Source organism: Diuraphis noxia, unplaced genomic scaffold, assembly GCF_037042655.1.
Source record: "Diuraphis noxia isolate RWA-SAM2 unplaced genomic scaffold, SU_Dnox_SAM2 contig0001, whole genome shotgun sequence".
Taxonomy (NCBI): Eukaryota; Metazoa; Arthropoda; class Insecta; order Hemiptera; family Aphididae; genus Diuraphis; species Diuraphis noxia.
In genome coordinates, this window is record NW_028301711.1 from 14,992,158 (window position 1) to 15,005,381 (window position 13,224).

The 13,224-nt window shown below is 28.1% G+C and overlaps 1 protein-coding gene across 1 annotated transcript; it reads right to left on the reverse strand.

The window, feature by feature from the left end:
* Window positions 1-1,147: 1,147 nt before the first annotated feature.
* On the reverse strand, window positions 1,148-4,244 carry LOC149059906 (RNA-binding protein squid-like). The gene is made up of 8 exons (XM_089216861.1): window positions 3,939-4,244; window positions 2,993-3,033; window positions 2,798-2,922; window positions 2,357-2,635; window positions 2,184-2,292; window positions 2,018-2,071; window positions 1,408-1,491; window positions 1,148-1,352 (listed from the first exon to the last, which is right to left on the reverse strand). Exons 1-8 carry the CDS (start codon window positions 4,040-4,042, stop codon window positions 1,264-1,266), a joined length of 885 nt encoding a protein of 294 aa, XP_089072987.1. The 5' UTR covers window positions 4,043-4,244; the 3' UTR covers window positions 1,148-1,263.
* Window positions 4,245-13,224: the final 8,980 nt, after the last annotated feature.

Consider the following 13,224-nt stretch of genomic DNA (forward strand, 5'->3'; position numbering starts at 1 on the left):
CTAATATCTATACATTATAAACCTATAACGGCTATAATTAACCTTCAAAACTTATTCAACTATACATTTATTTACACATTTACTCTACCAGAAAGAGTGTATTCAGTAGAAATAGAAAAAAGACAAAAATTAGGTTATTCTGGTTCACTTAATTGGTTAAGGGTTTGATTATATAAACACTTGTGAAAAAATATTTCTTTGAAAAATATGTATTTTTATTTTACATTAAAACACAAAACTACAAAATTAAAACAGCATTAGTGTACAAGGTATAAACTTGTATTATGAAATATTGGTTTTATGTAATACTAATTGCCATTATAATTTCATCAGAAGTAATTGAGACATCTTAAAATCTTATTTGGAACTTAAATTAAAGTTTACATGTAAAAATAACAGTAGTTTTAAAAAAAAATGTAGTTAAAAGTAAAAACACATACAATATAATATTTAAAATATAAAATTAAGTATTTAGCAATTAATAATTGCTGGGTGTTTAGTATAATTAATGCAAATTAGGTATCATCTTACCTAAAAGAATTATAGTAGTTACCAACATAAAATACAGTATAAAAATGGAATAATGTTTAAAAAAAAATAGTTAAACTAAACTCAAACTAATAACCAAACAGAAAAAATGTATTATCATTTTATTTAAATTTATAAAACATCTGCAAGTTAATTTATAAGATAATTAAGACACAATAATAAAATATTAAATTATACAAAAACGCAATGTAACGCTAGTGTTTTGATTTTTTTACTTAATACAACTTAACAATCATTAAGGTTTATTTAGTGTTAACATTGTATACTGCAATAAAAAAAGATTAAACCAAGATCCAATCATAATTAGATTTGTTGCTCTTGTATTAATTAATAAAAATAATAACAAAACATTTTAAAACTTAAAATGTTATATTTTTATTTATTTGTTATAAATGAATACATATTATTAAAATGGCTTTAAACATCAAATCAGCAATTGACTGTTATTCTTTCAGTTTATGCCTTAAAAAGCTGTAACATTCACTAAGTTATTGCCATTGCAATGTATATTTATAACCATAATAAAATGATGGTGAAATTATTCAATAAATAATGAAATAAATTGTATTGTAATAAATACAGGGAGTGGATAGTTGTTAAATAAGTTATACCAATAATAAATATAACAAAATAATCGTAAAAATAAAATTATTAATTCAAAAAGGAAATATAATACATTTATTTTACGCTGTGTTTAATTATTGTGGGATGCAATCAATATTTTGGGTTTAATTTATACTTTGTGGTTTCATTTCCATTAACGTCACATGATTCAGATGCTCTATAGCATCCATGCTGGTAATCTAAAATAAATTAATACTTAATATTTAATAAAATAATAATAACAATAATGCTAACCTGCTTCAGCCTCAGCAACATAACTTGGATAACCATAACTGTATTGAGGATTATATATTGTGTATGGAATATAATAACCATATCCTAAATTACATAATAATTTATTTCATAAAATATATAAAACTAAAAACAATATATAACTAGTATTTATTGATTTGAATTTACAGTAGATACTAGATAGTGGCTATAATGACTTAGAATCAATTAAAAAAAAGTTTTTGTTACTGGTCAGTCACAAAATACTTGTTAAATGCCCATGTATATAAGTATGCATAACATATGTTACATACTACATACACTATTTATGTTTAAAAAATATTTGGTGAAAAAAATTTTGTTTTTAAGTTTTTTTTTATGTAAATTGTTTTTTCCATTTTTTGACCAGGTGTTCCACGACATCCTAGATAATAGAACTTTGGTCATTTCTAGTTTTTTTTTTTAAATTCTATAAAAAAATAAATATTGTGTACGTCTCACTGTATATTTAAAAATTTAAAAGATAGAAAAAATGTTGAAAAAATGTATAGGTTCATTTTATTAGTTATGATTTATCAAATTGTGTCATTATAACCGATTTTTACTGTATACTGTTGACAAAAAATATGTTTACCTTCATAGAAGTAACCAGGAGCATAGGGAATGTATCCAGACTGAGGTTCAAAACCTATTTAAAATATTAATATAGTAATAAATAAATAATGTGTCAACTATTCAAATAAATTATTATTAATTACAATACTAATAATATTAAATAATAAATAATGATATATGAATACCTCCTTGGCCCATAAAATTCTCTTGCATACCTATCATAGGTCCTGGACCACTAGTCATCATTCTATGAAATGAATCTTTTTTTATTAATGTTGCTACTTTTACATTAACCTAATTGAAAATTTTAAGGATTAAAATGGTTTGAGTAATCATATATAATATATTAATTAATTACTTGTTTTCCCTTAATCACATGTCTTTGAAACCTTAATATTTTAGTTACTGCCTGCATGTTATCGAATGTAACAAAGCAAAATCCTTTTCGTTGGTTTGTAACATTATCATATGGCATCTCAGCTTTTACAATAGATGCAAAACTACTAAAATAATCTTTGATGTCATCGTCAGTTATCTCAAGAGACAATCCTCCAACAAATAATTTAACACGCCGTGATATGGCTCTTTTGGGTTCAATCATCATGCCATCTATTATATGTTTAGTACATGCCAAAGCCTTCAATAAATGGAAACAAAAAAATAGTAAAAATAATCACATAAATATGTTATGCAGAATGTAAAATAACATATTCTAATTTTTAATCCAAGTATATTAATAATAACAAAATATTTGTTAAAATTTAAGAATTAAATAAATAGAATGAAATGGTGTACTAACATTGTTTATGCCTTCTATTGTCTTGTACACAATAAAAGCAAATCCTCTGCACAGACCAGTGGCAGTTAATTTGATATTAATATATTTAATTTCACCAAACTGATCAAAGTGTTCCCTTAAATGTTCTAAAACATATAAAACAGAACTCTATTACAATTATTGGGAAATACCAAGGGGCGATTTCCTCAAACTTACTTTCAGTAGTTTCTTTTTTGAGGCCTCCGATAAATATCTTCCTGCAAAATAATAATGGTATTAGTTTCTGAAATGTATGGTAAACGAAATAATAAAATGATATAAAATGATACAAAATAATTTTAAAGCAACTAAGACACAAATGGTTCAACTAATGTAACAAAAATCGAAACAGGGCACTGCAAGAATAGTAACTAACAAACCTATTATGATGAAATATAATGAATACTACATCTACCAAAACAATTTGTAGTTCAGATTTTTGAAAAACTATATCTTGGGATTACTATGCTTAGGATAAACATTTAATAACCGAGAAACTACTTAAACTGTTGATTTATGCAGATACATAAAATGTCAAGAAATCACCAGATAAATAATTTGCATTAAAAAAAGGGTTCTCATTAGATAAATTTAATTTTGTATTGTTATATGACTTTTAAAGTAGTACATTATTAAATTTTAAGGATATAGTGAAAACGAGCATACTATTTAAGAAATCACTTAGTCATAGATATTCATCATGATAGTAAGTTATTATTGATATTGGGTACATGATAAAAGGTTTTTGAATTAAAAAAAAAAATTGTATTGATTTTCTAAAAATAAAAATAGGGCCAAAACATAATTCATTATAAATATCCAGAATATTTACTTTAAACACTTATTTACATTTAAAGAGCTTTAATAAGTGAGAAAAAGTGTTCACATTAAAAAAAAATTGGGAATAGTGATAAACAGTGAGAGCGTATCAACTAGCGACCCTGGCACATATATAGCCAGATATCATTTTATTATAACAAAAAACAAAACGACGGAATAGCGTAGTCGAGAACACATCGAACACGACGTTTCCACGTTGGCAGTGAGCGGCTCACAGTTAAACACACGATGAACGTTATTTTTGTTATCCAAAAAATTGATCCGAAGGGTGATTTTGTCTTACCTAACATCATCCCAGGAGTATTCGAATGGTCCAGAATCGTTTGTTGCAGAATTATTGGCGATACCGTTGAAGGAATATCGTTGATAATGCTGGTTGTCGGCCATTTCTAGTGCGTTTATTTAAAAAAAAAAAATACTAACACACCTGAACAATTGGTAAACCTTGAAACAATACTATAATAAAATAATACAAAATAATTATTTTAGTTTAAAACTTGCGTTTAAAAATGGAAACAAGAACAGAGCCGGTGGAATGAAGGATAGGAACTGTCAACTGAAACTGAGTAACTGACTGAGAAAGTGAGAACTCGATAAGAGGTATAGACAGAGTAGACAGACTGAGGTCGAGATAGCTTCGCGTAGTCTAAACAAATGGCCGCCATAATAACCGCAACACTAGCGCTACACAACGGCGAACCACGATATCGGATATTCAGTAACACGTTGTTACCTACGTAGTACCTACCACAGTAAATCGATTTCCTTACTAAATGTATTGAGAGGCAATCCATTGTTGAGTATGGTCGAATTGCAATTGGGTTTAAAAAAGGTAATGGTTGATCTGCACTGAGGTAAAAAACAGGTAGTGGTAGAATTGCACATGGGCTCAAAAAAAATATTTCAATATACCTAATCATCATGCATTTGTAGGGGTTAAACATTTAGTAAACAATCATTTTCTTTCCCACTTGCAAGCTTAGGAAAATAGGACAGATAAGTAATGATTTCAATCATTAGCGTGGTTAAAAATGATTGTTTTTACATCACGTCATGTTAATTATATTATATTATGTATAAATTATATAATTATGATATTATACATTCTATTAATTGTTATACATTTACTTTTTTAAATTATCAAATTAAATTTTCATCATATACAAATATGCAAATAAATAAAATCTAATAAACTGAAATACTGAATAGTGAAATCTCAATTTTGAATACTATAAAAAAGTGAAAATCAGAATATTGAACTGTTTTAAGCCGATTATAATATTATCGTAATTATTTATTTCGAAAACAATATTTTAAGTTTAGGTCAAAAATACATTATAAGTACATTATTTATTTTATACAAAATTGATTTTTATTTTTTAAAAATTTGTGGCAAAGATTGAGAGTTTCAGAAACGAAGAATTATAAAAATATAGATACTAAAACAAAATTAAGTGCAATTTTACAATCTAATTGTTAACATAAAAAAAATGAAGTAGAATAACATAAAATTTACTTTCAACTATAAATTAGGTTTTTGGTATTAATACAAGTAGGTATTGCAAAATTTAATTTTCTCTTAGAAATAGGCATGGAATTATAGTAACTAACTAATCGAAAAAATGTTTACCAAATGATTTCTTGAAGAATATAATTTTGGCAACGAATGCTTGAATTTGGAATTTAGAATATGTTAAATATCTTGATGTTATGGCTACCTAGTAGATCTTTATCCATAATCTATTTTTTTAAAACCTATACTATGATTTTAGGGTTGCATCCAAAAACCGCACACTTTTGATTTTGACCAGAAAAAGGTCGATAGACAAAAACCGCCCTCTTTTCGGTCCTTAAATAATAAAATACCCCAAACTTATAGTGATTAAGACCGCACACTATTTTTTAGTGCTAACTAACGGATTAGATAAGATAAGATTATAAGATATACTGCAATATTCATGCTAACACGTTTTAAGACTTAAGTCATCACTCGTTATTATTTTATAAGTCGGTCTTGTCTCTTGCGTATATAGTATTCATATACAGTACTTACCTATAGGTATTTAGTGGTTTTTTCAGTTTTATTAAAATATTTTTAATTAGACATAATAATGGTATAAAATAATTGAGAGTAAAAAAGGGGCAAGTGCTTAAGTGGATTCGATACCGATTGTTTTTAAGGAGTTGAATACAGGCAATTCGAAATATTCGAATTCAATTGCCATAGTGCGTGCGTGCGTGACGTGTATTTGTGTTGATAGTATAAATTATCATTAGTGTTAGTGATTCCGCTCACCACACATGACTACTACATCCCCGTTACACAATATACTCTGTTCAAAATAAGAAACCTAGACGGCGGCGACCAGTTTTCGTCGAGCGGCGGTCAGACTACGCCCATTGTTCTCCCCACCGAATCAAGCACCTGCTCACTAGCTCGACCGCCAACATGCGGAAAAGTACGCAACACACCACGCCACAAAGCGTGAACAAGGTATACAATGCATTTTAAGTTATGTGTTCACGTCATTAGTCAACTAATGATAATGAAGTGACTAATGAGTCGCTCTCGCCGAAGCGCTGCGGTGGCATTGATTCATATCCGTGCTATTAATCTAGCCACGCCCCTGCGCAGTAGCTAGCCGCCGTCTAGGTTTCTTATTTTGAACAGAGTATAGTATTATTTCTTATCTTCGATTATGACAAGGCATGTGGCGTGCCGTAATAATTACACTACCTATATAACAAGCGTTTATTTCAAATAATAAAGTTATTATTATGCAATCAATACGTACCCTATCAATATTCAAAACATAGTCTACTATGAGTGGGGATATAACTAAGTAGGCAATTAATATAAAATAACATGCTGAGGTCATTGTAAAAAGCGTAGTAAACACCAGATTAAATAATTATACTATAAAGGCATTGTCACACGTCTCTTCTCGGAAAAAGTCTCTGTTACTAAGAAAGGATATGAATCGACCAGAATAACCAATTACGCTAGGAGACTCAAGCTTCGTCTTGTGCCAGATGTCACCACCATGTACTACCACCTACTCCTACAGATACGAGCATATATAAGAGAGACCACGACAAGAGCTCGTCAGACGGTTAAGGGCATTTAAGACGCTTAGAGGCAGGTCATAAAACCATTCATTGTCATTTAAAACAATATTTCAGAGTAAGGTCGAAACACCGCTCACCAACACCTTTATAGCATATAAACTGTATTTTTGTATCAAGTTTTAATAAATTATGAAAATAAAGACATTATTACATTGTATACATCAGTATTTCCAGTGCCGTAGCTAGAAATAGATTGGGCCCAGGGCAAATTAAATTTGTGGCCCCTTTTAAGGCGCATATTGGGTGTGAATGTAGGGGTAGCTGATATAATTATCGAGGTTTTAATCAGATCATAAATAAGAACGTGTTACGTGCTGTAGTAGCAAAAACATACTACTTAAATATATTGATAGCAAAAATATGAATACATAATGATGAGGATAAACTCTGTTTAAAAAGATAACAAAGTAAAACAATTATGCCAACTTAACAAAGTTAACACTTCCACTTAAACTAGAGTTTATCTTAATTTTAATTTTATAACAAAAAAAAAAAAAAAAAAATATAATATAATAAGAAATAAAGTATACTGTATAGATAAATTGTAGAGGATAAAGTAAACACTAAATATTCACAGTATTAACCAGGGCTTGAAACCGCTCCCGATAATTTTGGTTACCGGGTCCTACCGGACCCGGAAAATTTTTCGGTACCGGTTACCGGTTTTCGGGGTTTTTAGAATTAGCGGTAATCGATTCCCGGTTACCAAAATAACTTCTATAAATTGGGTTACCGGTTATCTGTTTGGAAGCGGTTTTAAATCATCAAAATTACCGGTTACCACTTTGAAACCGGTTTTTCATTTTTTTTTTTTTTTTTTTTTTAATAGTTGATTTTCTTTAAACATAACAAACCACCTTTGAAACCATTTATGCATGTTGTTGTGGTTCGACAGTAGGGGTAAGAAGAAGCATAAAAGATAAAAGTATAAAAAAAAAAGAAAATACTACATGATTACATAAGTAGTACCTATACGGCTATACTTATACATTTTAATTTATATCTTTATTCTTTAAGATACATAAAAAAGTAAGAACTTAAAAATATAAAATAAATGATAACAAATTGATAAACTAGAAAAAATTAAAATACAAAACATTTTATCATAATCAAAGTTCAAGATACTATTATCAGTATTATGTTTAAAATGTTAATTTATTAAAAAAATTAAAAAGTAATAACAACTTAGTTAAATAATTAATATTTTCTTTATTTGTTAGACAAGTTTGAAGTTATTTCCTCGTATAATCATTATACTTTCCAGTAGATCAGGCGATAATGAAGTACGCAAATCACTCAAAATAAATTTGAGTCCTGAGAAACTCCTTTCCACTGAGACCTTTTTAAAAATTAAAAATTTAACAAAATTAATTTACAAAACTAAATACTAATTTTAATTATAAATTATTATGTTTACATAATTATAGGAGATATATTTATTAATTTATATTTTATATTTACCTGGGTGCATGGTACAGCCATTACAACTTGTGAAAGTTTGTAAAGTTCAGGCATAGACTCGTGATGTTCAGACCAATAGTTTTTTATATCAGTACTATGATGCAATCTCGGAGTATTATCATATTCTTCCAACAGTATTGCAATAGAACGTTGACTACAGTTCATATTTATCGACATATTATTAGCACTGTTTTGAGAAGATGACTGGATAAATGATTCAAGATCATCATCTGGATCCATAATATTCTCTTCGTGTGCATCAAAATATTGAGCATTATTAATGTTTGCTTCATTTTCATTTCCCGTCAACTGTTCAATTATTTTCCAAGTTTTTTGTAAATGATCCTTTGCTTCTATTTTACTTGTATCATTTAGCAAACACTGAAACCTTGGATCCATAAATAGAGCTATAAACAAAAATAATAGTATATAATATATTAATATACCTAGGTATTATACTATTATGTATCAATATGTATTATTTTTGTTTTCATGAAATAATAATTAATAAATTAATAAGTAATTACTATACCTGAGCTGAATATTGGATTTTCAAATAAAGCTTTTTGTCGCTTTTCCATTGACTTTGCTAAAGAGTTAGATAATGCTGTATTTTTTTTTTTTAATTTTGAAATAATTTTCCACCAGCAACCAAAGAAATCTCCCATTGTAATATCATGTTTTTGAAGAAAAATTATTCCATCTCTAGCAGGTTGAAGTGAATCAATCTATCAATTACAAAATAATAAAAATATTTTAGTATACTGCCCTGCTACCAAGAATTGCAGTAACTCCAAAATTGTGAAAAGTGAGGTTATATAATATTCTTATTAATTGAACGATCCCGCGTCTTTTTTTACTAAGGTAAAATGTAGTAAAAATCACTATAAACTCCTTGAAAATCGATTATTATTTCAAAGATATTCTGGAATTCAGGTAAAATACTAAGCAAAAGTGCAGTAACGCCATATACTAAGAACAAAAGCAGCAAGTCCATGGATTTACTGCATAATTTCTTAGGAATCGGATTTCTAGAAGTTTTACATGCTCTTACTGCATATTGCCTTAGTTATATTGTGTGTTTAAATGGCTTCTTTGCCGTAACTCCATAAAATAACTTTTTGACATAACATAGGCTTCAGGATCTTTGAATTTAGATAATTCTAAGTTCTAACCATGGTTATACTTCATAATAATATTGTATTTGATTAGATAAGATTGATTACTCCTAATCTAACAAGTAACAACTGACAAATATGATACTATCTGACTGTTTAGGCGGTTGATAACAAAACAACACGAGTTGTCGTTACACGAGTTCCACACTTCCTGAACATCTTTTAATGAAGTTGGTTTTAAACAATATATTGACTGATTTATTGTTTACATTTTAATTACTAAAATGACTTCTAGACAACGCGTTTTAAAAATGTTAAATAAAGTCGTGCCTAGAAGAAAATTAAAGTATGATGCTATACAAATTCTTACAACAGTTGATGAACCAAAACCAATATCAAAAAAAAGTGTACAGTTAGAAAAACTAGGTAATTGTTTTATTGTATTACTTAATTAAAACTATTTTACCAACACAAAATAATTTGTTTCTAGAACTTTTAAATACTGATATAAGGTCAATTAACTTTGATATAAGTGATGTTAAAACTACACCAGAGAATAATAATTTAACAAGCGCACTAGTAGTTGAAGCATCAGTTAAAGGTAAAAATTAATTACTTATGATCTATCTAATTCTATCTATCTAATTTTTTAATTATATGTAACAATTTAGGTATATCTAGAACGTTTTAAATTTGACAATAAGCCCATTGAAATAATTTGCACAAATGATGATAATATTGAAGTTGTAAGAGAAGATGTATTATCATCAGACCAAGGTAATAATTTATCTAAACATTACTATAATTCTTAATTATACCAATATAATTTAATTCTAGAACGTTTTAAATTTGACAATAAGCCCATTGAAATAATTTGCACAAATGATAATAATATTGAAGTTGTAAGAGAAGATGAATTAACTACAGATGAAAGTAATAATTTATCTAAACATTATTATATTTCTTTATTATACCAATATAATTTATTTCTAGAACTTTTGAATTTTGATAATATGCCCATTGAAATAATTTGTTCGAATGATGATAATATTGAAGTTGTAAGAGAAGAAATGTTAGCATCAGATACAGGTAATGACTATCTAAATAAAGTTTATAATAAGTTTTAGTAAATAATTTATATTTTATAGTTTTTACATTTTACAAAATGTTTAATCGAATAATTGACTAAAATTAAAATAAGAATTACCTATTTTGCTATAATTTGTTAAGTAAACAGTATTTTTTTATGTATTGATAATATTTTTATTTTTATGTATATTAGTTGGAGTAACTACAACTTCTGAAGAAAGTGAGCAATTTGAATTATTTACAAAAGATGGAAACCCTAGAAAAAGGAAAAAATTTTGTACAAGTCTTAAACAAAGAAAAGAAAAGAAACTGGAAAAACTTAAATGTAAACACCAAGTACTTCCACCATGCAAAGAAACTTGTAGGCATAAATGTATTGAAAAAATACCAGAAGAAAGACGGATTGAAATAAATACTATGTTCTGGAAGCTCGGTTGGACAGATAGAAGAACTACTATTTGCAATTTATGTGAACGCTTAGAAGTAAAGAGAAGACGTGGAAAGGGACAACGTAAAAATAAACAATGTAGTTTTGAATATCATCTGGTCAATGAGTCTTCAATCAATGTTAAAGTTTGTAAACAATTTTTTCTTACTACTCTTGGTTTCAGCAAAACAAATGATAGAGTTGTTTTTGATGTTTTGAGTAAAACTGTTGGTGAGTTGACTCCTCCTTCTAACAAATGGCACAATAAAAAATGTATTAATGTTGAGTTGCATGATTTAGTTAGTAAACACATTGAAAGCTTCAACCCAACTATTTCTCACTACCGCAGAGAGCATGCTCCCAATGTAAGGTATCTGCCTAGTGATGTAAACATAACATCAATGCATAGAGATTTCAATGAAAAAAATCCAGATAGTCATGTTTCATATGATTTCTACAGATTGAAAATTAAAGAAAAACACATTTCATTTGCTATTCTTGGTCACGAAGAGTGTGAGTCTTGTGAGTCTTTCAAGTTGCATGACCATAATGAAGAAAATATTAACTCTGAATGTGACATTTGTATTACAAAAATTGAGCACAGTTATCGTTATAAAAACGCAAGAGAATTGTATAAAGAACACAGCGATAAATCATCAAAACAAAAAACTGAATGCTCTACAACTGCTACAACCGCATATTATTCAGCAGATTTGCAAAAGGTAATAATGTTACCAAGAGTAGACTCATTCAAAAAAGAGATTTTTGTTCGAAGATTAACTGCATACCATGAAAGTTTTGTTCCACTGGGTGACAAATCTATAAATGACATATTTTCTTGCATTTGGCATGAGGCAATAAGTGGCAGAAACAAAGAAGACATTATTAGTACTTACTATGTGTTTTTGATAAGCTTAAGAGATATTCCACATGTAGTGATTTGGCTTGACAATTGTTCAAGCCAAAACAAAAATTGGACATTGTTAAGCTTTTTAATTTTTTTTATTAACAGCAATCAAACGGCAACAAATATTATTGACCTATTCTTTTTTGAACCTGGTCACACGTTTATGAGTGCTGATAACTTTCACCATCAAGTAGAATCATCATTAAAGAAACGAAAAAAAATATACGACTTTAATGACTTTTCAGATGCAATTCAATATGCCAAAAAAGACAAAATCATTGTGAAACAAATGCAAATTGAGGACTTTTATTTATGGAATGATAACAAATCTCAATTAAAAACATCAAAGAGCGCCAATAGAGTTTTACTAAGAGACATCGTAGCGATTAGAGCTGAAAGAAGTAATTTTAATTTACTCTATAAAACAGACCTAAAAAAAAATGATAACCAAATATTAGATTTTCTTAATAAAAGACATTTAAAAAAGACTGCCATGCCAGGACACAAAAATGAACCATGTGGTATTCCAATCACTAAGAAAACAGATATCCTTGATCAATTAAAACAGGTTTTGCCAGAAAATCGAAAACCATTTTGGAAAAACTTACCATCAACAAATAGCAATTGATCAGTTTTTAATAATTGTAAAAATATGTGATTATAATATTATTATTAACTAACTTATGGATCTCGATACAAGTCAGTATCTAGTCACTATCCTGTTAAAACAATATTTTATTAATCTATCTATGTTGTAACAATATTTTATATTAATCTACCTATCTTTCTATATTGATACAAGTCAGTACCTAGTCACTATTTAGTATTTTTATTGTTATTAACTTTTTTATTATATCCACTAACCTATGTTATAACAATATTTTGTTAATCTACCTTTATCCCTTGATACAAGTCAGTATCTAGTCACTATTTAATATTTTTATTGTTATTAACTTTTTTATTATATCCACTAACCTATGTTATAACAATATTTTGTTAATCTACCTTTATCCCTTGATACAAGTCAGTATCTAGTCACTATTTAATATTTTTATTGTTATTAACTTTTTTATTATATCCACTGTAACGAGCTGTGACTTTATCTATATTTACTTATGAGTCCCTGGTAGTAATATCATAATAATAATGCTGGAGAGCAGCGGCGTAGTGCTAATAATAGTCATAATACATCTGACACTATATATCTCACTACTCATATAAATATTCTATAATATATTCTATATAAATAGGCCACGCAGGAATTGTGTGTTTTATGGAGATCGTGTTACAATGTTTTATATAAGGAACATCCGGTTAACTGTCCGTGTAACCACAAGCCACAGTCACACGCACCATATATGGCCATGAGAGTTACGTAACATAGATATGACCACTGGAGTAGGGACTAGGGATTTCTCTACGAGAGGAGCTCGTAGAC